The following is a 27,144-nucleotide window of genomic DNA, read 5'->3' as shown; positions in this document are numbered from 1 at the left end:
TAAAGGCTTTGGACAAATTAGCCCAGTTAGCCTGAAGAAGGTCGTTGTAAAGGTGAATTAAATTTTATGCATTTCTGGTCACATCAGGCACCTAAGTAAATGCACACTCCTTCCCGGTCCAGGTGATTGGTGGTGATGAGCCATCTCACCTGGGTTTAGGTGAAAGGTGTATCAGTTCTGAGTACAAAGCAGCACTGTTGAAAGGCCAGGATGCATGAGGGCAGTGTTTAAACTGCTTTGGTGTGTAGTAACTGCAGGGCGCTCCAAGTTCACAGGATTAACGAGGCTATTGAGGGTGTAAGATCCAGCACAGAAACCAGATGTCCCTTGGGTGTTTTAAAATCCGCTGAGGTGAGGACCACTTTGCAGTATTAGAAAGCCCATCTGGTGATCACCCAGGAAATGTAAGCTGCTTTGGCAGCTGAGTGCCCAAGTGACCTCTACACACGGTTTATTCTCTCCCTATTACCCAAAAAGGATTGAGTAGAAATAACTTGGATGCTTATCTAGTATTTGACATTGAGATATTTATTTTGTGAAACAACGCAAGCGACTGTAAATCCCCACATACTATTTGATTAAGTGCAACAGGGTAGTCGTGTAATCTCTTTACACAGTAGTGCATCTAGTCCTTTGCCTTTAGTTATTGCACAAAAATTATAGACCAGTGAACAAGACATGCGGACTGACAGGCAAATCGGCCTACACACTGAGAAATTAGAACAGTACACCAACTGGAATGATCAAATAATTTAAGTCAACGTTTAATGGTGCATTTAAAGTAATCAAGGGTTCAAATATATTTTTTCAATATATTAATTTCTTTAAAGTCATGTTCAGGCAAGGTGCTGTTTAAAAAACCACTATTAGCTTTGTCCACAGATGTAAGTTATCAAAAGTTACCCACGGTAGTTTTGATGTTGAATGCAGCTTTAAACAAAAAAATTGTTTTAAGAGTACTTCTCAAAGCAAATTATGCAACTAGAGAGCCCCCAAACTTGTAAACTAAAGATTCTGGCACAAATGCACAAAATAAGGTTGGCAACATTAAAGAAAGGTCACATGGATTTTTAGATAATGTAGTGTTTAATGTTGAGCAAACTTGGTCTCGACTCTCAAAGGTGGTAAGAGAGTTCTCCGTTTTGGCTGTCAGAAGAGGAAACTGCCCACAACCTCAAAATACCCTAAACCAGTTAGATGAACAAAGCATTTAAGATGCCTATATGAAGCACAGAGCACATTGGAGGTGCCGGATAGAAAGCTGTGGCTCTGGCTTTCTGCCCACACCCCAATCCACTCATGTGCAGTATTGGACATTTTCACACATGCTCATGTCACAGGAAAACGTTTGGGATTAGTTAGAAATCAGGTGATTGTATCTCATTGATAGAAGGCTTGGGATGGTTTGATCTCATGGCTTTGCCTAATGTTCACAAATACCACTGTCCCCACCCCAGCTGATCAAATGTGTGTGTGTGTGTATGTGTGTTCTATGGCTACTTGCTTCCAAAATGCACAATATGAAAAGTTGCTATGTGTATCTCTTTATCATCAATGAAATGGTTCACAAAATTCCACTCCCCACCCTCCACATGTTCCTGAACTGACATTCTCTGGTAGTGTGGAGGGCTGCATCCCCCACAAACTGTAAAAGTGAGAAAATGTTCCATTGTGCACTGGCTGCCTGAGGAAAAGCTTTGGAGGAGTCAAGGCAAGGGGAAAGCTTTCCAGTTGTACAGCTTTACTCTTAACTGTGTTCTTTTGCTGCCACAAAAACTGGTAGACTCAAAAAAGCCATGGTGTGAGTCATCTGTAGCCTCTGGATCCACTGTGGTGATTCTTCTACAGTCTCCTTTGCTGAGTCAAAGCTTTGCAGCCGGCAACCCAGAGACCAGTTCCTGGACGCGTGGAATGACACCTCGCGGTGGAATGGGCACCAGCAGGCGGAGGGCAGAAGCTGTGGCACGAGGAGAGGCCAGTGCTACAGCACAGAAGGCAGCCAAGAACCCCACACCTTTCGCTAGGTCTCATAATACTGGGAAGGTCAGATCTTCACCCATCACAGCTGATCAGCAGCCTCCACAAGTGGGTCTTTGAGGAGGCAGGAAGCGGAGCGAGGGTCCATGGCTGAGTGCATTATGGGGACATAGACATCATCCATGTTTGGCATGACAAAAACTTTCTGTAGAAAGAAATAGCCATGTGGAAGAATGTTCCTTTCTCAGGCTGTCTCCCTACTCTGTTCTGATCATTTTAGGCTTTGGAGAAGTTTTTTTTTTGTTTGTTTTTTAAAAGATTATTTATTTATTTGATAGAGAGCACAAGTAGGCAGAGAAGCAGGCTTCCCGCTGAACAGGGAGCCCGATGCGGGGCTCGATCCCAGGACCCTGGGATCATGACCTGAGCCAAAGGCAGCGGTTTAACCGACTGAGCCACCCAGGCGCCCCTGGAGAAGTTTTAAAAGTACATATGAAACAACTTTTTGTGCATATTCTAAACTAGTTCCTCTGCCACACTTAAAAAAGAGTTGAATCACATCAGCACATGAACAGAAGAACCCGGTAAGTCAGCTCTGGGGTGGAAGCAGCCTTTGATTTCATGTACATACGATAAAACTACTCATGAATCCATAAATATTCAATACCATTACTTAAAGAGAACTGGCTTCACGGGCTCATAGTATTTCCAAATTGCTATGTCCAGAACACAAATTCCAAGTGAATTTATCCAGTTAAATCTTAGCAACAAAATGTAAGCTAATTTTTTTCACCCAGAACCAGACAAAGCTATGTATGAAAGAAGTCCTACTATAATGAACGCACAAAGAATAATCAGTGATTGATAGTAATGGTGCTTTGCCTATCCTGTTTATAAACCAATTTTACGCACATGAATTTTGGCAATGCATTCAGTCTCCAGTAATGCCCTCTTACAAAAGCATACACAAAAGCAAAAAAAGGTGGCTATGGGAGGTTGTAGCAATTACCCATCAACTTCCCAACTTGCCTCAAAAATACCAGGTGCCAGGGTGCCTGGGTGGCTCAGTCAACTGAGTGTCCAACTCTTGATTTCGACTCCGGTCATGATCTCAGGATTGTGAGACTGAGCCGAGGTCTTTGCGACGGGCTTCACACTCTGGAGGGAGTCTGCTTGAGATTCTCTCCCTCTCCCTCTACCCCTCCCCACACTCTCTAAAATAAATACATCTTAAAAAAACAAAACAAAACCAGATGCCAACCTCTGCCCCCTCGTCCTTTCTTTGTGCTCCTTGTACCCCAATATCCCTGAAAGAGATGACCCACTCTAATGCCTATTGTAGGATCTAGGGAAAAGGAAAAAACTAAAGGTTGTCTTTCCCCTCACTGGGTTCAAAGTACTTTTTCACTTGGTGCTATTACTAAGCTTTCCAGCAACTGGTTTTCAGTTAATGTTAATCCATAGCTTTTAAATACAAATATAAAATTTTAAAGACGAGCTCAAAATATACCACTGCAAAAATAGGAGGTCTCCTTCAAAAGGTGAAACTCATTTATGAAGTAAATTGTTTGCCAATCCATAACACCTTGGAAGACATCTGTGCCTCGAATATCTGATGGTTCATCCCGGGGCCTCGGCTACACTGCTATTAGCTTTGGGGACAGAAAGCAGAAGGACAGGCTTGGAGAATGAGCTCTGGCCTAGTGAACGCACCTTTGGGGCTTCCTCTGAACTACTTACTTTACAGGGTTCTGTGGATAAGGTTCAGGGTTTCTCAAACTGTACCTAAAGCGTTAGGCCTGTTTGATCATGATGGGTACTTTCCTGGAATGAGGGCCCATAGCTTTCATTAGGTTCTCAAAAGAGGATCCTGACCCAGATGCACTTCAGAACCTCTGTTCTGCCCTGAGCTTTGAGACTCGGGTGAAACGCACACCAGGTGACACCACACATTTACCTGAAACTCTTGTTCCAGTTTCTTCTCTATCCAGTCTGTCACATGAACTAAAGTCACTTCTCTCTCTCCAAGTTTTGGCCGAGCTTTCAGCTCTACATATGGTGGCTTCCGGAAACCATACCTTTTTGAAGAAGACAAGTAGTAAACAACTACATTTAAATGCAAAGAGAGGAAGTAGACAAGTACCAACAGCAAACACTGTTCATCTCCTCAGGGCTTCATCCCTACGTAAATGTTCTTACTCTGAAAATCCCCTCTAAAAATGATTCAAGGCAGCAAACAAGAATTGTGAGCTCCTACGTCCCTGGACTATGTGTAGGGCTGTGATGATGTGAGAACAGTTCTGACAAGCTGGGAAATTTAGAAAGCACCACTGGCAAAGTCTGACCTGGGCGTTGTTTTCTGGTTTTTTGTTTTTCCTGAAATGGCAAGGATCTTTCTTGTTGCTATTTTAATAAAGGTAGCATATGTACATTACAAACCCCCAAAAATACATGTGTACAAAGCAGAATGTGAAAGATACTGCCTCTCTCTGAATCTTACCCCCAAGACAGGACTACTGAGAGAAGCAGGGTCAATTTTCCCCACACTCCTAATATGTATATGTAAATAGAGAACGTTCTAGAACCTGCTTTTTCATTCCATCCCGCACAGCATGCTTATTAAGGCTTCCCAGTGGAGCAGACTGGCATTCAAAACTGTTGGTAAAGGATCTAGACAAGAGACTGTGTGCTATCAAATTACCTAAAAACTTCCATTTGTCATGGATCAATGTTTTAAAAATTACAACGAAAATGTCAAATTGCTATAAGCATTTCTAAACACTCTCAAGATCTACACTTAACTTCATGGATTCATAACAAATGCCCTGGGTAGTACTCCCCCAGAAGCCTTGTGTCACCTGTAACTGATACATCTTAAAGCATGAAAGTGAAGAAATGAATCATTAATCTTACTATTAAAAATTTTTTTCTTGTTAGGTTTGGAAGACTGTACAGTAAGATATTAATGGTGGTTATTTGTGGGCGGTAAGATTAGAGGCTTTTTTTCCCCTCCACTTTTTTTCATTTGTTCCCATTTTTTTTTTTTACAATGAAAATATTACTCTCTAAAAATAAAATCTAAAAAGGTATTTTAAAGTTTTTACTGGGAAACACTGGTATCATCATCAAATGGTTATTCAATACAAAAACTGTCTTCTGATCGTTCTCATAAGCCCTTCTAAATGCCAGGGGTATGCACCAGCATGATAGTTTCACTCTGGGATAGAATAGAGCTATCTTTTTTCATGCCAACGTAGTTTCTGGTACAATGAAGTTTCCTGCAATCACTGTATACACTTGTATACATTTTAAACGATCTGGAATGACAATTTTAAACTGCAGTTCACAGATAGTGATTTTCCTCTGCTGGACCCATGAATAATAGGTTATTCCAGTGGTTCTCAATCTTGGCTTAGTCCCCCGTGTCCTGGATCCTGGGGGCTGGGTACATCTTTGTTTTTAACAAGTCCCCAGGTGACTGTGATATGCAGATAGGGTTGAGAACCACTGGTTCATTCAATGACAACTCCTTGGGTAGACCTTCTACCACAATTACCAAGTACATGGGCTCTGCCTCCTTAACATTTAGGTCTAACCCGGGGAGTCTTCCCTAAGTACCTCGGGCTCTGCCGGATGCATGATCCCCCTCCGTAAAGTGGGGTAACAGTGGTACCTATCTCCGCAGGATGCTGTGAGGACTGACCAGATGAAGCAGCTACACCCCAGGCCAGGCAGAGAGTAAGAGCTCTACAGAGGGTGGCTCTTCTAACTGGGGGAAAGAGCTGGCTTTGAAGGGGAGGAAGACCAAGAAGAGATACATGTGAAGATGAAGCTTTCAATGTGAATTAACCATTCACAGAAAAAAGCAGAACTGGATTTGCAACGGACATGAAGGTTCCCTGAAGAACATTTGACAGTGCTTCTGCCCAGGAGAAGGTACTTCTCCATAATGGCGGGGATAGGCAGGCTGGGATACGGATGGTCCCGCGAGAGGTTATACGCACCATATTCGGTCAGTCGGAGGGGGTGGAATGTTGACCGCCAGGGTTCCTCGGCATTCTTGTACTTCTACGGTCAGCAGCAGGGGTGTATTGGAGACTTCTTCAATCTTCTTTTTAATGAACTCTGTCTCTGTTGCTTTTTGGAAGTATTTTGACTTGGTAATTTTATCGACAAACCTCATAATCTTACTCGTTCGATGACCTCCAACATACCTTTAAATGAGGCACACAGGTGTTAGTATAAACTTTGCTCCTCCACACACAAAAACTCTGTGGCTCGGCGTTCACCTTACTTTAGACCAGAGTTTCTCAACCGAAGCACCACCGACATTTTGGACGGGCTAATTCTTTGGGGTCGGGGCTGCCCTCTGTACTCCTGTAGGTGGTTTAGCAGCATCCCTGGCCTCAACCGTCTAGGCGTCAATAGCATGTTTCCCCCAGTCACGATAATAAAAAATGTCTCCAGACATTGCTCAGTGTCCACTGGGGGAGGGGGGGGGCAAAATCACCTCCAACTGAGAAACTACTACTTTAGAGAAGGTGTAGAGATCAGACAGAGCCCAGGTCTTGACCAGTGGAGAGACAAAGTTCTCACAGTGCAGAGAAGGCATCTCACCTGTCCTTCTTAATACACCTCAACTACTGCTTATAAATCCTGTGTCCTCCTAGAGAAACCTCCCCATCTCTACACATCAAATAAGAAATCATGCTGCATTGACAGGGACATAAAATACAGTCGTTAACGGACTGCCTTTTAGGTGACGTCATATCAACTTTAAGTGGCAACTACTTTTCAAAGCGCTTAGAGCTTCTTTCTAAAGAAAACTGCTAATCAAGCTGGCAGGCTAGCAGGCCAAGAAAGCAAGCTTTTCTATCAGGTCCTATCTACCATAAGACTGCCCTAGGAAGAGAGGATATTTGCTTTTTAAAATCCTCCAGAGTTTCAGAGTGTCAGGAATAGTATGTGTATGTGTGTAGGGAAAAGCAGTCATTCCTAAGAAGGTCAAGAGGGTAGATTTCAAATAACACCCACAAACTTTAGTATCAACTCCTCAAATGTCTGGATTCTCTCCACCTTCTGTCGGGTTTCAAAAGTGAATAGGCTGATATTTTCTTACCAGTGCTTCTGAATCTCTGGTTTCTTTATAATCTTCGTCTCTTCAACTCACTTTAAATAACTAAAAGATCCTTACAGAGAAGCTGTGTAAATACTCTGATTATGCCATAGTCTAAGTAACAGGCAAAGGGAGCCCTGAAAATGAAATTCATGATCCAAAAGATCAGCTAAGTGACCCACATCTTCAAAACACACCAAAGAAATGCCCAGAGCTCAACAGAAGGGCGACCGGACCGAGGGGGCGCAGTGCCCTCCGCCGACAGCAGGGGGAGGTGTTGCGCACGCTGTGCCACAAGTGCGCCCCTCAGTTCTCTATTCAGAATTTTCTTACATGCAAGTGATGAATCACTAAATTCTACCCCTGAAACTAATAATACAATATATGCTAACTAACTTGAATTTAAATAAAATCTTTAGAAAATAATACTTTTCTTCAGTGGCCTGAGAAAGCCATTCTGATGGGGGACCTTGTTAGCTAAGGAAAGCTATGCGGGTCTTTTTTGCTCTGGGGCCTGGAAGTTTAAGCCACTTCGGGTTCTTAATGCAAAAACCATTCACTCAGTGTGAAGGAGGAAGAAAGATTATCAGGAACGGGGGGGTAGGGGGTGGCGGGGGAAGCTCACTCCCAACTTGGTACCCTGACCCCTGGAGCCTCTGGAAACCGGATCCACTTACCCTTCGGCCCCCGGGAGAGGTGGTTTGTCTCCGGCGCTGGGCTCTGGAGCATCATCCTCCTCAGAGGAGCCAGCACTGGAGGACTCCTCATCGCTGTCCGCCAGACAGTACGCCCTGGGCCTGCAACTGATCAGGGCAGAGTCACCACCGTAGCCTGCCCTTCAGGCTCTGCTTAGAAAGAGAACACACATGCTCCACCAGCACCACCACTAACATGTCCTCACTCTGCCCACCCCGCCCAGGAAAGAAGGGGCCCAATCCAAGAGTCCTCGGATTGGCCAGGCTGCCCGGGACACTCTTCGGTGCCAAGGCCCCTGGGAGCAGCACAGAGGACTTGGGCCTCAAGAGTTCCATTTTGTGCATGCATCAGGACAGGTGGTGGGAGTGTGATGCCGTCCACACAAAATGCAGTGATCTCATCAACATGGCAGCTACTTAGCCAAGTGGGAGGGTGAATGGAAGAACGATGGTTACAGGGGTGAGGTGACAGCTTATGTTGGTGACATAACCTCCTCTCACCCATGACAGGGATGTTCAGGCAAGGCCCTGACTCTGGCTGAGCTCAACAACTATGATGCTTCCTTAGTCACCTCCAGGTTCATTTTGACTCAAGACTCCTTCCTAGTGAAACTACGTATCCTATCCCATACTGCCTTAGCTCCGGAAGGCCAGAGAAAAAGCCAACGATCACAAGTGACAAATCTCAAGGGACTCTGGGAAGCAACTGATGGGAGAACCCAGGAAGTTTCCTGGAGAAATACAAATTTAAAAACCATTTTAAAAATAAATATGGGGCGCCTGGGTGGCTCAGTCGCTAAGCATCTGCCTTCGACTCACGTCATGATCCCAGGGTCCTGGGATCGAGTCCCACATCGGGCTTCCTGCTCGGCGGGAAGCCTGCTTCTCCCTCTCCCACTCCCCCTGCTTGTGTTCCCTCTCTCGCTGTGTCTCTCTCTGTCAAATAAATAAATAAAATCTTTAAAAAATAATAAATTACAAAGCCTCATCAATGAGCAAAGTCCCTCATTAATCCTTCCCGGTTGGATACTCAGTTTCCAGAGTCAGGGGGGTTACTAGATCACCAGCAGTGACAAGTGCCCCTCTCCAGCCCGGGGTGGGGTGGGGCGGGGCTCTTGGCTGAGCTTTGGCCCCACAAAAGGCAGTTCCCTCCCTGGATGGTGGCTTTGCTTCAGAGAAGCAGAGAGGCAGGGTCCATTTCTGAGGCTCAGAGACTTCATTGGGATGAAGCGACCAAGGGACAGAGTAGTCTCTGAACACTACTAAGCGACCAAATGGTCACAAAGCAGAGGTGAGGCCTTGTGTTTCTGATAAGGACAAAACTACCAGGACAGGGAAAGGCAGTGGGACTTAGGTCCTGTCCCTACAGGTGCAGTCCCTTTTGGGGTCTTCCTCTGATGCTCACAGGGGCAGCCATCTCTTAGCCCATGGGGGCTAAGGGCACCCAAGGGCAGAGTACACACACGAGTGCAGACTTGAAGGCCCAGCAGAGGCCCCAGCCCTAGAAGGGTGGGGCTGAAATCTCCACCCCTGAAACAGGAGCCCGACTGTAAGCAGACCTTGCAAGTGTCCTCCCTGGCAGGACACGGGGATCCTCCTCCACCCCAGCTCTGAAACATGAGAGCCAGCCGTTTCAGCCAACAGGCTTGAGCATACAGTTAAAGGGAAACTCCCCCTGCAGATACAAAAGCCTCTTGTCCCTGGCCATGGGGACAGTACCTAACTGACTCTTCCTCCTTCCATTAGAGTCCTGGCTAGTCCAGGAATGCTTATGGATGCTCCTTGGTCACAAAGCCATTTCAGAACTTTTCCATGGTTAGGCAGCCCTCACAGAGATCTTCTTTTATGTAAAATGTGCCAGCAAAATATTATTCCCAGGAAAGCCCAAATTGGGGCTTGAGATGAGGAGTCAGGGAGGCAAATCCCCAAAGCTAACACAGCCATCTGAGACATCTATTGTCCCTGTCCATCAGTACGGTGCCTGGGCTCCCTGGCTCTCAGACCAGGCGCTCTCAGACGAGGAGTCTGTGTCCTCACCGCACAGGGAGCCTGCTCCCCATCCACGCAGCACAGCAAGCTGCCTCGAGATGGGGCTGCAGTAAAACCTGCTGAGCCACCATCCCGTCCTGTCCCCACTGGTATTTGTCATCTGGTAGCCTCCAGACCTGAAGCAAAAGATGCCAAAGGCTGAGCACTGCAGAGAGCTCTCAGGTTCCCGAATTAATCCTCCGAAGGACAGATAACAGAATAAATTTTGTGGCTTGAAGTTAATAATTTAGACAATGCCATATCAGTTAGACAGGTGACATGAAATTCTGATTTTGAGCAAATGGTACCTCTACATGGCACCCAATACTTAGCTAATTAAGTGTGTCACTCAATGTTTGGCTGATACTCAGCTTTATAACTGAACGTGCATTTAATGATCTCATGATGTCAGCATGAACTTGAGAGAAAGATACACTGCACATTCTTACTTATATGAGGTGTGCTAGAACGTAATAAGCCTACTTTTTAAAAACGCATCTTAAAATCCAGATGAGGATGATGTCCTTTCAAAGAGCCACCTTAAAGGGCTAATTCTAGTTTTGCTGTCCCTGCTAAAAATCTTTTTGGACATGTGCTTGGAGTCAGACACATAAGAAAAAGTGAATTATTTTATCACTGATGCTCTATCTTGGACCAACCATTTTATTTCTTGGCCTCATAATCTCCATTGCCTCTGAACAACTTCCAACACCTTCTCCAAGATCCAATCCATCTTACAAAGCAGGATGACTTGCTGATGCTCAGAATAGTTAAAATAATGTCACAGACTCTGGAGGCAGTTCTAAAAGGCAGCTCCAAAAAATGCTTTACGTGAAGGATGCATAATTAGATGAAACAGCCCAGGGAGGTGGCCACACACGAGAACGTATGCATTTTCTCTGAGTGAAATCGGCACCACAGACACACATGTGCGTACACCCACAGAGGCTGCCCGGGCCACAGTGTGGGCTGCAGCCACTTGGCTCCCCAGACTCAGGAGCTTCAGGGTGGTGATGGTTTGGGGTATACTGTGGACCCGTGACCCAGTACGGAGGTCGCAGGGGCCCCCCTGGGGGGACTGGCACACTGGACCCAGGCTGCAGTGGTGGAGCATGAACAGGCCAAGTGTCTTACAGGAAATGCCCTCCTCCAAAGCCACGGTTCCTTCAGAGAGCAGACGGCGTGTAGAACATTTCCCTTACTGCCTCACTCTGGTCCTCTCCAGGTCAATTCCTAAAGTTACGACTGCTCAGCTCGCTACCCGAATTCCACTCTGAGCACCTTATTGCCCCAAAGTGATGTTAACTACAACATGTAACAGGGCAGCTATTTGGGAAATAAAGATTAAAGGAAAAATGTCTACAGATAAAAAGTATACACACATTTCAAAGAGAAGGGACTTCACTAGACTAAAGCAACACAGATTGCCATGTCTATCACCCTCAGGGTAATATCGTGAGGACACGAACAAACTCTCTACAAGTGGGGCTTCCCACAGGGTGAGCAGCATCTTCTAGAGGCTCCCCCAGGGCCCAATCATTTGCACACTTTAAGGGGGACTGAAAAAAAGCCGTGGACAAAGCAGAGGCCCTGCCACAGCCTCCTCTTGGGAGAGATTCACCGTTAAGGAAAACGTTGAGGGTTGCTCTCTCCCTGGCATTTAGACTCAGGGTATTCCTATATGCTCATCACTGAGGGAGCAAATAAGTGTGTTCTAGAATCACTTCTGGGATTAGGTTCTTAGCTATGGATGGGCTTTCAGAGGCTCTCAGTACTCCCAGAAACTGAGCCAAAGCGGTACACGTGCAGGCATATCCAGGGAGAAGGACCCAGAGCTCTCCAATTCCCAAAGGGGTCCTTCATGTTAAAAAAAAAAAAAAGTTAACGGTCCATTTTTCCAGGCCTTTTTCTCCCAAACGAAGTACTTTTGGAACGGCTTCTTTCCCTTGCTTTTAAAATTAAATGACAGCCAATTACCCATCAACATATAAGGTAACACCCTCACAGGAAGAAGTAAAACATTTTATACCAGACTCTACTAGGGAAAAAACGGTACTTCAGAAGTATATGACAAAATAATACCATCATATTCCCAAAGCAGAGGATTTTTTTTCATGCAGTCTGGAGAAGCACTGCTTTCTCAGAAACATGCCCATCCCCTGACGGGCCGGGGTTCACGAACTTGAAATGGTGCCGAGAGCCACGCGAGTAAGGGTGACGTGGAACGCCTACAGGACCAGGCTCTCAGGGACCTGGCTGGGTCGGGGCCCCACCTGCCACCCAAGACGCCCCTTTCCAATGGAGTCCCAGCAGCTCGGTGCTGGCACAGGGCTGTTTCCAGAATGGAGTCCTTCTGCCTGAAGTTTGCTCTGTCCTTCTCCTGGGTATTTAGACCTCATTTTCAAGGCTGCTTCTGCCCACCGTGCTTTGTCTTACAGGCCGGGCAGCGGACGCGTGCTTTGTCTTACAGACCTGGCAGTGGGGTGGGGGCGTCCAGACACAGGAAACGGAGTCTGATTAGAGAACTAGACCAAAACCCCAGCAACTCAGATCAGGGAAGTTGGCAAGACTTTCCCTCCCGAGAAAGCCTCTTAAATACTCTGACCTCAATCCTCTTAGGTCTACACACTGAGCCTTTATGTCCAGGAACATGATGAAAGGACAAGCTTCCTAGTGGCATCACATGGGACCAAACAAGACTCAGCACCTACAGGGTATGAAATGCTACATGGAGAGTTGATAAACACCACTCACCAGAAAATACAATCCACAGATTGCCGAATCCAAACACATTTTAACAAATAGCAGAAAAACGAAAGGAAAATAGCACAGATACAGGTTAGATTTCATACAGGCGGGGAAATTTTCCAATTATTTCATTAAATCAGAATAATCTAAGTAAAAGCACATTCTCAAATGTACGACCGCCCCCGTTTGCTATGACCGCATGTATGAATATAAGCATTAGGTCGGCATCATAACTAAGCAAAAAGCTAAGAGTCTGCGTGTCTTATATTTAGACCCTGAGAAGGTGGCTCCTTGTGGGGTTTTTCTGTCAACGTACTGTTAATTCCATGCCAAAGGGATAAAGATGTGAGAAATAGACTCTACTCAGCATTTTTAGTTTGGTCAAAACAATAATATAATTTAAATTTGTGGTCAGAAGCAGTCTTTTTTAAGGTGTATGGGAATGTAAAGTTCCAGCTTACCCATTCTAGGCATCTAAGGGGGGGAAAAAATTAACCTTCATTAACTATCTCACAAATGCGCAATATTTACTAAATCAGACAAACTCTGGGTAGCAGATGCAGTATCTTCTACAAAGAGAGGAATTTACTACTAAGCAAATCAATACTGTATTATTTAGGGAAAATTCATCTCAAAACGCCTTAGGAGCACCCTCTTGGCTATAAAATCAATTGTCTTATTAGAAATAATTCAGACTCTGTGATTAAAGCAGACGGACCCCCTAGGGACCTTAGCCTTGCCCACACAATGCTGTTTGGGGCTGCAAGCTGGAGGAGGAAGTTTCTGGATGATGATTCTCTACACAGAGCATTTTACTGTGCAGATGAGCCTGCCCTACCAGTCCGAGTCAGTGATGCTTTCTGGGTAAGTGATGCTGTGTGCGCCCCACTGGGAGCACTGAGGCCACAAGGTGCTGAGCAGAGGTGGGGACTCACAGTCTTTGGGGGCTGAGAGTAGGGAATCATTTCCTGAAATCCTCTGTGGTCCAGAAGCACATGCATGGAAGCTCACTACACATCGAAGCTGCTTCTCAAAGACTAGAGGGAGAGCTTGGTTCCCCAGGGTTGGATTAGTAAATTCATATGGCCCCTTACCCTTCTTTGCCAATTTCTCCAACCTTCAGGGCTTCAACAAGAGGCTCTTTACCTAGTTTGGTCAAATTCATTTTGGTCTCGAGAGTCATCAGAAAGGACCCATTGTAGGACATTTCCAAATCGATCCAGAGTCCTGGAGAAATGGTGAAAAAAACAAAAGTTTTTTTTTTCCTCCCAGAAGAACATGACTATAGATGACAGTATTAAAATTTGTATTTATCACATTGAAAGTCTGTAGATTTATATCGCCTGTACTACCAATGCATGCAAGAGGAGGTCGTGAAAAGACAAGCCCCTGGAAATGGTTCAGGCGTTTGTCAACTTGCCAACATGTGAATATCCATTAAAACGGTGAGCTCAGTGCACCTGTCAGCGCTGGAGGGGTCCCGTTCTCTGGGTTCATTCTCACATTTAGTAAGAAAATACACTCCCAACAGGAAGATGGCTTGACCCAGGGCAAAGCCAGGACAAAGTCTGCTGATTCCCAGCCAGTTATGAGGCAGAAGAGAGGTGCAGAGACCTCACTGAATGCTGGCCTATTCTTTAAAGATGCACGTGAGAACCACTGCCTTCAAATGATCTCATGTTGGTGGGGGAGTGGAAATGCTTCAGCCTGAGCTCGGTATGATAAGGAGCGGGACAAACATTTTTAGCAACCTTTTCTTTCTGGAAATTGCTTAGTAATGGACGAAAGAATTAATGTTCAAGCCCCAGAATTATCCAGATAAAGTGGGGAAACCGCTTGGTACCTTAGTTTAAAACCCCGTTCCTTAGAAAAGACACCAGTGTCAGTGAGATCATACATTAGAAGCTTTCAGCTTTGTGGAATTTCACTGGGATGGGCCACCAACAGAAGCGGCCACTGACCAGAAGTCTAAAATGCCATCAGGGATCATCACCTGACCTTCCACACCAGGACTCTGGGATTTGGGGGTAGAACATGCTATGCTGCGAGTTTTCAGACTCGGGGTTCCATAACACTTCATGGACTTGCAATCAAAATGGGATCCTTCAAGTGGGTGTTTAAATGCTAATCAACTTCATAGATCCTCATAAGATGCATGACAACATCTAAAAGGAAGCAGGAAACTAATCTAAAAGCATCGTTGAAACACAGCAGCATTTTCAAGCAATTACAGTAAATAACCTAGCCCCTATTTGGCCACCATTTCAGATAAAAGCTTTGCTTAACCTCAAGAAGCACTAATGGTGTAATTCTTCACTAAAGGCGGAACGGTTCCCATTTTGTTTTCAACAAATTCTTTTTATCATAATTGAAGGTAACTGTTTTCCACGAATGACATTAAGTGATGTGCAGGTCAACTGTGACTGTCTTGTTTGTAGCAACTCACAAAACTGCTTTATTTCTTGCTTATATTAAGCAGTTAAAAATCATCATTTAGCTTGCTCTTCAAAGGTACTGTTACTGGAAACAAAGGGGACATCTGCTTTAATGAAGACAGTCATTAATCACTTCTAGTGGAAAGGGAATAGGGCAAAGGCTAGATATGAATAGGCTTTAAACTCAATATAGAACATCAATAAAGAAGATATTTATTGCTGTAGAATATCTCCTTTTTTTTTTTTTTAAGATTTTATTTATTTATTTGACAGAGAGAGACACAGCGAGAGAGGGAACACAAGCAGAGGGAGTGGGAGAAGGAGAAGCAGGCTTCCCGCGGAGCAGGGAGCCCGACGTGGGGCTTGATCCCAAGACCCCGAGATCATGACCTGAGCCGAAGGCAGACACCTAACGACTGAGCCACCCAGGCACCCCATCTCCACCTTTTTTTAAACTAGAGAATCGACAGGCTCCAACTACCTGGCTCCTGTATGTATTCAGAAATAACTTCTTTTGAAAATCCTGGTCAGGTTTCTAATAAATATTAATAGTATGTACTGCCTTTGAGGATTGTTCTAAAAAAGGCATCAGAATTTTACTTCCTATAAAGTAGAAGGTTTTGTCTGTTTTTTAAATGAGGGGATGTGGCTAGAGCTTAGTAAACAGCTGGCTTACACCCAGGAACTGGGACATCCCACCCGGGGATGTGTGGGCCAGTGCTCCCTCTGCCAGGAGGGAGGCAGGCAGAGGGAAGATGCATGTGGAGCGCTGTCACTCAGACCAGGGCTTGAGCTCCACTGAAGTTTCTAGACCTCTGTTCACCAGCCTCCTCATATGCACAAGGGGGACCACAATGCCTCTTCAGGGGAGGGCTGGGTCCCTCCCAGCCAGGGCTCTTCCCTCTCTCTGCTGTCACCAGCCCACTTCCTTACTTCTGGGACTCTCTGCTCCCACCGCGCTTCCTGCGGTTGCCATGGCAGATGGGGACCAGACCAGAGGAGGTCGCGGGGCCAAGGGGGCACCGGGCAGGCAGAGAGCCCTGTCTGGCCTGGGGAGGGCACGAAACATGCACCTCCGACCAAGACTCTGAATGAGCAGTGGGGTCTGTTTTTTTATATCATTGTTCATACCCCAACAGGCCCACCCCCATAGCCTTGTTCAGCCCTGGCTCTCAGGGAGAATATGAAGGAGTCAAGAAAGGCTTGAGAACTTTTAAAAACAGATACAGACTGCAACCATTCCAACAAATTACTTTACTATGACATGCTTGCATTTAGATGAGGGTAAGGAGACTATTTTAACATTAGGTGCAAAGAAAAACTTGCCCCTGTGACAATGATTCAGTGAGCCCAAGAGCACCCTGAAAACCCTGGAGCACACACAACCTGGAGCTGAGACCGAGCGGTTATGTTATATAACGGGTGAGTCAGGAGGCTCCTGCCTTGTGTGACTGAAAGATGAAATTCACAGTTCCTCGGGAGCCCGTCTTCCCGTTGTGGGGACAAATGCATCAACAATGTAAGGATGGGGACACACACTGTTCCACGAGGGGTGTCTTAACTCTAACTTAGCTGAATGCTACTCGTCTAGATGAATGTGGTTGCAGAGCTTTTTCTTTTGTGCTCCTGACAAATGTTAAGACTCTTTTGTGAGGCATTTCATTTAAAATGCTGCTTTCTACAACCATCTGCTCTTGGTAGTGCTCAGGGACAAAAACCAGAAGTTGAGCAGGACAATTTTTTAAGCCCTTAAATAGGAGTAAGGCCGTCAGTACTCTTAGAGGTTCTCCAGAAAGGCCATGGAAACAAAGGGTCTTGGGTTGGTCTGCTTGGGCTGCTATAACAAAATACCACAGACGGGGCGGCTTCAACAACAGACATTTTTTCTCACAGCTCTGGAGGCTGGAAGTCCAAGATTGAGGTGCTGGCCAGTTTAGTTCCTCCTGCGAGCTCTCTTCCTGGCTTGCAGAAGGTTGCCTGCTCACTGTGTTGTCCTCACATGGCAGACAGAGCAAGCTAGCTCGCTGGTCTCTGCTCCTAAGGGCACTAATCCCATCATGACGACCCCTCCCTCATGAACTCATCTAAGCTTAGTCGCTTCCCCAAATATCATCATATTGTAGGTTAGGGCTTCAACATTTGAATTTGGGGGTGGAGGGACAGGGGAGACACAAACATTCAGTCCATAACAGATCCCTCCCACACAAGGGGTCCTCATGTGACAAGGACGAGGACGTCCAGTGGTGAAGAGTGGCAGCTGATTACCAACAGGTCCCTATAAAACCAGCCTGTCACCTGGCAACATGGGGGAACAAACTGACGACAACTTCAGTCAGTTTTCATGCCAGGACCTGCGAGGAGCTCAGAGGGCGGTTTTCCACTCTTCAGCTGAGGGCAGCATCAGCTACCATCACCACCACTCGGAGGGGAGACTGCAGCAAAAGTTACAGCCTGCTCTACCCAAAATGTTCCTCGAGCTCTCAGTGCGAGACATCAGGACTAACGGCACTGAGACGAATCCCCGCACTCAGGCACCCGATGCTCGAAGATGAACAAAGATGGCCGCGGCCACCTGGGCCAGACTGACAGTGGCGCCACGGGAGGTGAGCACGCCTTAGTGCGTGTCACCAGGGACAGCTAGACTAGAGGTCCATCAGCCTTCCCTAGTGTTCTGTTTGATAGATGCCACGGCCTCAGGAACAGTCCAACTGTGGCCCCGTAGATCTAGTAATTTCACTCGGCAGCTCACTGTTTTATTACTATTAAAGTAGGCTTAACGGGGTACCTGCCACTTAGAAGGGGTAAAAGAACCCAAAGCCTTGCTCACCTGAGCCTGGCCCTCATGTTATCTGCTCCTCCGTTTCTCTCTAACTGTAACTACTACTGGCTGACTTTCACTTCGAGAGGCAACATTGGCATCCAAAGAACAAACTTCTTAAAATGGAACATTTAATAATATATTACCAAGAACAGCTGCAGGAGTTATAGGTTCTTAGAAAAGTATACCAGTGATTGTTTTGTTCCTGGTGCCATATTACTCACTCATATACCACAGAAAACTAGCATTCCTTGTATGTGAATGTGTCTTTTAGGACAGATGCCATTCTGTCTACCTGTAACTGTTCTCAGAAACAGCTCCGCCTCTCAAGGTTGATCTAGTCGCAAGTCAGAGTCTCCTCTCTTGCACCCCAACCAAGTTCCACAAAACGGGATTTCTCTCCCTTTCCACAAAAAAAGTAATTTTCCTTTCTGCCACATGCTCTGGTCGGAGTGTGTGGGGCCACGCCTGTCAGCGCTGAGCCCCACGGTCTGGCCTGTACTGTGCTCAGCCCTGGGCTGCCCCTCTCCTCTATGCTCTTGACAAGGGCACAGTGGAAGGAATGGGCAGGTCACAGACGGACTCTGGTTCCAGTTTTCTGCAATACTCGGTGGCAAAGTAACTTCAGTCTCAGCACTGGATAAAGACACCAGGCACTAAATGTTAAGGGCCAGAAGACAAGTCGCTGATGGTGGACACCACCAGTCACGACCAAGCGCCTCTCTGAAAGCAGACAAGGTTCCTGTTCCTGTGGGACATGGTACTCCTACCACAGAATCCAACACCTTCTGTCAAAACTCGGGCTGTTACTTGGTATCTCGAAACCGGGTGTAAGCAGTACGGCGCTCTGTGGGGGACACTCAGTGCCTATCTGCAGACTTACACACATGCGCCAAACGTCCCGAAGCCTAAATGCATCTGAACCTGAGGGGTCACAGCCCACACCCGTGGTTCATCCTGACATTGGCTGACATGGCTGCAGGCACTGCTCTGCCTCCCTGGGGCGTCTGGGCCCACTGTGCCCCCCCCCCTCCACGGCCCCGGGTCAGAGGTGCGTAGGGAGTGGGCCGGGCTCAGAGAAGAGGCGGGAGGGGTGCGGCCAGTTTCCAAGGGACAGCTCGCTCTCTTCCAGCCACCCGCCGCTGGTGGGGAGTGAAGACGCGCCTGGGAAAGCCGGTCATTCAACCTGAGAAACTGGCTGGCTGTCCTGGGACTTGGGAGAGGCCCGTGGTGGCCAACAGGGGATTTCAGAACTACAGACGTCGCTCCTTTTAGTGGCAAGGCCACAACATCTGAGAATGGCCTCTTTCTTTCCATTTATTCCTGTAAAAGGGTCAACTGGGCACCGCAGCCGCCCACATTCTAGACTCTCCAGGAGCAGCAATGAAGGAGCCACTGCTGATGGTAAAAGGAAGAACAGCCAGCACGTACCGCGCTCGCCTTCCAGGCGCCTCGCGCGCGCTGACTCACTCGGTCCTCAGACCAGCCTCGCCTGCCGACTCACAGGCTTCCCACTGGAGAGAGTGCTTAGCGGGGTGTATGGAACCCCCCCCTCCAGCCGCAGAGCTGTGAATCCCAAAGCCCTGGCCCCAGAGCTGCGCTCGGAACCACAGCTCATCCCTCATCCCTCATCCCGAGGATGCAGTGATCCATCCGGCTCTGGCCCGAATATCCACCCTCCTCCACCCCTCAGCCATGTGCCTCCAACAAACAAGCACAAGTTAGGAAACGTTTAAGAAAGAAAAAAAAAGGTAGGGGTGTGTGTGTGGGAGGGGGGTGGATTCCCCCAGGAGGTGCCCCCTCCTTAGAGCTGTGGGGGGCTTGTTCACCTGGCCTGCATTTCCCTGGAAGGTGAGCTCTGCTTCCCAGAGTCAGTTTTAGCCCGTCACCCTTGATTTTCATTTCCTTCAAAGAAAAGTTTACCTTAGAGCAATGGAATCCAAAACAGCACATTTCCTTTACGTTTATTTCTGCTTTAACTATCGCATGCATCCTTTGCCGGCTTGGAAAAACCTAATGTGATCAAACTTTTAAAACCCATAGGCTTTATGTCTTTTATCATTCCCTTCTTTCGTAACATTTCTTCCCTTGTTACATAAGCAGGCAGATGTCTAAAACTTGCCCTGAAACGAGTGAAATAGCCTCAAATGGATTAAAAACCGGCAAAGCTTTGATCTGTGTAGTGAAATGTCTTGCTCCAGAGGAAGAGGAAAGAGACTTAGGCATTTGGTGAATTTCCCTCAAAGCCTGGCAAAGCTGCCCTGGGAGGCCACAGAGTTCAAAGCTACAGGGACACTCCTGAGATGCGGCAAAGCCCAGCTGTGGCCCTGCTTCTTTCTTGCTGGAAATTTCTACTAATTCAACAAAGGACAGAGATAAGAAACTGCTAACACATTAGGAAATAGGGCATGTCCACATATTATTTACTTTCCTTAAGCCTGACTCTGTGGAGGTGTATGTTAGCTGATCATTTACCAGCTCGTTACAAGTCAATCTCCAAAGAGGCAAAGAGCAAAGGGGAGCCCAGAGCCCGCCAGAGCCAGAAGAAAGGCAGGCAACCCTTCATACACAGATGAGGTGGAGATCCTAGCTAGGTTCTCAAGACATAATGTATCTTTTAAAAATATCATATGCGGTTAAAAGAACTCTAGCTAAACCATTTGCAAATTATCTTTTCTAGTTTTACCCTCAGTGTACCAGAAATTAGCCAAATCCAAGAGCACACAGATTTATCAAAGTGTGGAAATGATCAAAGGGTTACAGGTGATCTCAACATGCAAATATTAGGTAGACTTTTGGATTTGCGAATAATACTCTATCTCTGAAATCCATGGAATGCTAAAAACATGGAAATATGGGCTCGCTGTCAGCTGAAATATTGTTAAAGAGATCATCAGAGCTGCTAATTATAGGGCTAGAAAAAATCTCTGTATTTACATCAAATGTATACAACACAGAAAATGATTTCACTAAATATGATTCAAGAGCCATCTGATACAGCCCTGCAGGGACAAAAGTAGACATTACAGTCCCTAAATTTACAAAACAATTCAAAACAAGTATCACTCTTGGAAAGTTGTAATTATTTTCTCCCCTATCTTGTTCCTGTGCCTTTTGAGGAATGACAGTCCAGTTTAGGTGGAAAGAGGTGCATGTGGAAAGCAATACTACAGAAAAGAAGTTGACCGCTTCCACGGTGGGGAGATTTTTCCTGCCTGCTCACGGACTATTCTGGCCTACCTGGCTCGCACCTCTTTTCACCCCACTCCTGTGTACGAACTTTTCCATCATGGTTCTTTTAAAACCACGTGCCACAAAACATGCATAAATCTTGACGTCATAATTTTATTTAAGCTCTATACATCCTAATCAACTCTTCCTGCCCCAATCCAGCAGAGTAGGTGTAAATAATGTGTCAAGAGCGTGTCTTAAAAATCAAATCTGAGCACTTTCCCCCAGCAGAGAGCTGTACGCTCAAAATATTGCTGACAACATCTGTCTTCATTTTTTTAAACACGTACAGAGCGCCTTCTAGGTGTGGGAAGGAAGGCGAGGTGGGAAGGAAGGCGAGATGTGAAACATGAAGGTCAAAGAATCTGCAACCTAGAAGTTGGGGCAGGGCAAAGGCACGAGCGCAGATGGAGAAGGAGCAGTTCCTGGGGAGAGGGGAGGGCTGCAGGGGGCACACGGGAGGCCGCGAGGGGCGGGGACTATTTTCTGAATCACACGAGAGTCCAGGCCCCGCCAACGGGTACATGGGCATGTTTGGGCTGGGGCAGGACCAGCAGGGACCCAAGAGACTAGAAGAATTAGGAGGGGGATCTATTCCTGATCTGTTCCCCATCAGTTGAAGGCTGTGACTTTTCACAACAAAAGATAATCAATGTAAGACAGATGCTTAAAACGTCCCTGACCCCCTCCCAACACAAAGCTTTGGTGTTCGATCTGCAGTGATGGAGACATTTCAACCCTCATACAAATGGTCAATTCTCTGCTAGTTACCTTGGTGATCAACGTAAGGCTTGAAGGCCTGAAGGATTTTTGGCACAGCCACCCCCATGTCAAGTTCCGTCAAAGTTAGTTCATTCATAAAGTAGGGGAGCTGGAGGAGAGAAGTAAACAACAAATGAGACGTTAGTAACCTGGTCATTAGAATTCAGCATCCGCTCAAGAAGGAGTCAAGGTCAAGGTTTTGGGGACACCTTAATTTCACCAAAATTTACTGAGCATATACCGCATACTAGGCATCATCCTACAGAGAGAGCTGCGGACAAGTCAGGCAAGGTCCTTGCTCTCACGGGGTTTACGCTGGAGAGGCGGAAACAGATAATTAAGTAGACAAATCATTTGAGAGAGTGATTAGTGTTCCAGAGACAGTAAGACCAGTGGTGTGGGATAGAGGGAGCCGGGGTGTAGGGCAGGGTGGCTGTGTTGGCCAAGGAAGTCGGTGAAGGCTTCTGTGAAGAGTGCCGTTGGCCAAAGACCTGACTGAGGAGGAGAAGCCAGCCATGCCGGTCAGGTTACCAATGCCTGGAGCTGGCTCGAGTGTGGGGAAGTGGACCCCTCTCAGATTACCAGTGGGGAGTCAAGAAATTGCTATAGCACTTCTGACAGGCAAACTCACAATATTTATTAAAATCCTTGGAAAAAAAGAAAATCACATCCCTTGACCCAGTGCTGGACATTTTCTGTTTGCCCCCCCTGCCTGGACTTGAGTTCCCAGAGAGGCTGGGGACAAATCACATGGATGGGCTCCCTGACCCTCTGGCTTCTGGCTGGATTTGGCCAGTGGGAAACACCAATGGGCAGGGAAGATGGGAGGTACTCGGGGAAGAGTGTTGTCAGATAGCTGTCCCCTCCCTCTGTTGAAGGTCACGGCTCCTGTCAGGCAGGCAACTCTCCACATAGCCATGCTGCCCCAAGGTCTGGTAACTGCTCCCCGCTCTTGCCCCTACAGGGAGTGCTGACAGCTCCCCGCTGCTGCTAGCCTTGGGTCCTACCCTATCCCTTTTGGTTTCTCTACATTGGCCCCCATATTTATAAGTCTTTCCCTTAATAAACTCTCCTCTCAGGTGACACCACTTGAGTGTGCCATCTTTCTCCTGCTGGGACCCCAACTCATACCGCGTCAGTAGGAATCCGCTCTAAAGCAAATAGCATGAGTACTAATCTGCTTAGAAATTCCTACTCTGCCTCAAGACTGTGGAATTAATTCATCTGTTTCTTTCACCTGAATTTAGGTATGTGTATAGTTATTTTTTTTTAATCTGTAGCCCATTCCTCATTTCAGTGTAAGATATAAATTACCGATCCACCTTAATTTTTTTTCTCAATGGCTCGTTGGCGTCTTATTGAACAACCAATACTTTCCCCACTAACCTGTAGCACCACCTGTAAATGTGAGATTCCCACGACACTGGGGCCTGTAATGAGCACCTTGTTTTTCTACCAGCATCAAACTGCTTTTTAAAATAAATATATGCGGAACATTTCCCATAAAAGGAGGTAGCATTTAGCCAGCCACAGATTTAATGCCTATTTTGGCTGGACCTCTTCAGTTGTCAAAGGTATACACTTTGATGATTCACCAGAGAACTCTTGCTCTGCTTTTCTGCAGGAGTGGGTCGGTGAGAGTTATGATGTCTGTGATGAACAAAACGTGACCAAAGACAGTACTCAAACGTGCATTTTGAATTGGTGATTGCTGGATTTGGAAAACCTTTTTCTAAGGCATCAATGTTACATGGTGGCTGGCCTCCCAATCAGCCTACAGAACCCTACCTGGCCAAGAATGTGTAGCCAAATTCTTGCACCCTTGCCCCAGACTGTCTATTATTATCACTCTAATACTCAGTGAGTCAGGGGCATGCTGGGTTTCTGTGGGAACAGGTGTCTGACACTGAGCAAGGGGAAAGAATGCAGAGATGGCATTCCCAGTCCCCTGTCCAACCTCCCAGCCCTCCCACCCTGCACCCTGTGGTCCTGCAAGGGCAGAGGAGGAACCTGAGACAAAGAAGGGGCTGAGGGACCGGGGACTGGGAAAGACTCAGCAGGGCTGGGCTGGGCTCTAATCACCTGCAGGTAGTTCGAGGAGGGGCTCAGCAGAGCCTCGCTTCCTACTTATTCACCTGAGTGCCCACTCCCAAGATTCTAGAACATCTCTAAGTACCCTTCCCCTCCAAATCACAACTGATTTGAATCAAAACTCTCAGGACCAGGCCCTAGCCTGGTCAGCCTCCTTCCTACTCTGCAGGGAAAGGCAACAAAAGGTCACTCCAGCTCTTTTCAACCAGAAACTCTCTTCTTCCCTTTCAAAGGCACCACAGTGAGACGAGAACCCACTACATGTTCTTTACTCTCCTGAGTGAACCCAACTGGACATTCAGGTGTATGGAACATTCTCAGGTTGGTGGGAGGAACTGCTGGAAGCTGTCTGCAATAACAACATTTGCTGACATGGGCACAAGAGGCCCCTGACGACTGAGGACCCCAAGGCGGTATTGGGAGGGGCCGGCGGAGGCCAAGAATGTACTTGCTGTTGGGGCAGAAACTCAGCTTGTTTTAAACCATCACTGGGCACCAGATACACACACAGGGCTGCTTTTTCACAACATGAGTCATCATCACATGTGAGGGTGACAATCTGAGACTGCAGGGCAAGGCCAGCAAAAAGTTCTCCATATGTCAGGCCTTCAGGGGAAACCAGGAGACAGAAGAGATCTTTGTCACAGCAGACAGGACAGCTCAGGCTCCTCCAGCCATTCTGGCTCTTGTATTGGCCGTTAACCAACGCTCACTACTAGGTTTCGTTCTTCCCAGAATATTTGGCTATTGGTGATAATAAGAGTCCTTTTGGCAGGGGTGGCAGCAGGTTCTGAACTAGAGTAATATCCTGCTGCCTTTCTGTTTATTCCATTACATCCAGGGTCTCCTCTGGTCTTGCAGGGCACGCAGGGCAGGGTGGAGGTATGAGGCTGGTAATGGAGGGAGCACAGCCCACTACTGGATCCAGGCCACTTTTCTCTATCCTCACCTTCTAGTACTTCTGACCCTAGTTTTATCTGCAGACTGAAAAAGCTCACATGACCAGCAAAGGGAGAAGATGAAAATAAAAGACTTTCCCTCAACTTGCTTTGGGATGAGAGAACCCACCGTTCTCCACACAGCAGAGGTTCCACGGACTTCCAGCACCCGAGAGAAGCAGGGGAGGCTGCCCTGTCTGTTTTGGAAGGTGTGTAACAGGGACGGCAGCGTCCCGTCTGGAGTTGAGGCACACCCTGCTTTCTGTCTCCCTCTGCCGGGAACCCCAGTCCTCCTGCTCAGGGAAGGGCCTGCGGAGCGCCAGCCCCGTCTGTGTGTCTTGACCAGGAACTCAGCAAGCTCTCCATCGTTTTCCAGAAAGGGGGAGGCGGTGGCGTGAGCTCTAGCTTGGCTGCTTGTTTGTGAACATGGGAGGGTCACAGCCGCTTCCTGCTCCCCGCCTTGGACCTGGCTAGCAGAGTGCATTCAACCCTCAATCTACCTGAAAAACAACAGACTGACTCATGTCAACTGAGCCCTCCCAAATCCTTGCCCCAAATTCTGCCTCGACATCTGCTCTTCCGGCTCAGACAGCGGTTCTCCTCTTCATCAGGGGTTAGGAAAGAGATGACACCGGCCTGCAGCTGGCAGACAGAGCTTCCAGAGCTTGACTGAGCCCTAAGAGGCTTGGTTTGTCACCCAAAGGAATGACAAAAGTCACATCGAAGCTCCTCCATGCCCACATTTTCCTTCTAATGTAATTTTACCTTAGCTCACAGTTTCCTAACCTGGAGTCCTTGAACCCTCTGAAGTCATGGGCAAAATTCTGCATCACTGTGCATTTTTCTAGGGAAAGGATTCATTCGTTTCTGTGTCTCAAAGGTATCTATGACCCAGAAAGATCCACGGATTTAAGGTGCTGACTGAGCAAGTTCATTTGGGGACCAAAGGGACTCTTCCTTGGCTGGGTCTTCCCTGGGTCAAAAACTTACTTCTACGTAACCTAACTGATGTCTCTGGGTTGTCGGAGGTGGTGCTAAATGAGTCATTTAGTGGCAATGGTGAGGAATATTTATGCAGTTTAAACTTACTTCCAAGTGGGCCTTGATCAGCACCAGGACTGTTGTTTTTCAGCAAAGAGAGAGCCCAAAATAAAATACCATCTGGCCAGAAGTAAAGGTCAGGCCCAGACACATGTAGAGTGCAATGCTAACTTTCTGGGCTTTGAGAGGGAGCATGACTTGGGAAAGAGGTCTGGAGTCTGGCACTTTCCTCAGCAGAGATGGTGCAGCCCCCAGACTGTGAGGCTGGGTGGGCTCCTGAAGTACAATTTAAGTTCCTTACTAATTTCAAGATACTAGAGGTCTACATGACAAACCAGCTACAAAAGCTCACATTTTCCCAAACCAAATTCTCGATTATCACCTAGAATGGATAACAATGAGAGCAACACAAAGGAAAAAGTAAACAGAAACATTCACTAAGTCCCCAGGTACGGTGAGTCATATGGCCAAGGTCACAGCTCAGGTATGTTGCTGTTCTCATGTTATATGCTTTAAACCAAGTTATTTTTCACTTAGGATATAATGATACAAAACTTCCAAATTAAGAAATGTGAGGAACTGGAAGCTTCTTGTGTGGAAAACGATACCTTTATTTTGCTGAGTTTCATTTGGATTTTCTTAGACACCAGATCAGACCAATATTTCTCTCCTAAGAAGTCCCAAAACATTCTACCAAGCAAGGCATTCACCCAGGCTTCCTGTTCTTCCTCCTCGGAGGGCGGAGCCTCTGGCAACTGGCAAAAGAAAGGGAACCAAAATTAGCTGGAAAGCAACTGGAGAACAAGACAGGTGCTTATTTTTCCAAAGTCACTGAAGGTCCCTCCCCACAGAGATGGGCGGCCACGGGAGTTGTATTTCTTCCCTACAAATTACAAGTCTCATTATGTCAGTGAATAGAAAAAGGGAGAAACAAAAGCCACCATCATGGATAAAAACTCCTCTTTTGTCTGTTTTCTTTTTTTGCCAGTCTTCCTGTGAACAAGCTAACATTTCATACAATTAGCTCAACCAGATTGCCCTGCCTCCCAAATGAGCTCGGTACCCACTTCTGATTAATGGCACCTCTGATCAAATGTCTGCTTACCTTTCTTCCAACTAACTGGGGCTCCCGGGACATGTAACCGTCAGGCTGGTCCTCCCAAGGCAGCCCCAAAGCCTCCCGTGCCCAGGACTCTTACAGTAGCTGGGAACTCACAGCCCTCCTGGGCGAGGGGCAGGGGGGTGCTTACAAATACTAGTGCCT

At 46.9% G+C, this 27,144-nt stretch overlaps 1 protein-coding gene across 2 annotated transcripts; it reads right to left on the bottom strand.

The window, feature by feature from the left end:
• Nucleotides 1-502: 502 nt before the first annotated feature.
• On the bottom strand, nucleotides 503-27,144 carry LOC102745735 (testis-expressed protein 2-like). 2 transcript variants are annotated; one of them, XM_081804707.1, is made up of 7 exons: nucleotides 26,489-27,144; nucleotides 21,820-21,919; nucleotides 13,659-13,791; nucleotides 7,771-7,890; nucleotides 5,982-6,191; nucleotides 3,935-4,055; nucleotides 503-2,182 (listed from the first exon to the last, which is right to left on the bottom strand). In XM_081804707.1, the coding sequence occupies exons 1-7, from the start codon at nucleotides 26,567-26,569 to the stop codon at nucleotides 2,060-2,062; spliced, it is 888 nt and encodes a 295-aa protein (XP_081660833.1). In that variant the 5' UTR covers nucleotides 26,570-27,144; the 3' UTR covers nucleotides 503-2,059. The 2 variants fall into 2 exon arrangements, with proteins under 2 accessions (XP_081660833.1, XP_081660832.1); XM_081804706.1 differs by having other exon boundaries at nucleotides 7,771-7,896; nucleotides 26,489-27,138.

The sequence above is a fragment of the Leptonychotes weddellii genome, chromosome 15 (assembly GCF_054177405.1).
Source record: "Leptonychotes weddellii isolate Sample4059 chromosome 15, ASM5417740v2, whole genome shotgun sequence".
Lineage (NCBI taxonomy): Eukaryota > Metazoa > Chordata > Mammalia > Carnivora > Phocidae > Leptonychotes > Leptonychotes weddellii.
The sequence above is the reverse complement of the archived record's forward strand: the minus strand, read 5'-3'. Positions and strand labels throughout refer to the sequence as shown.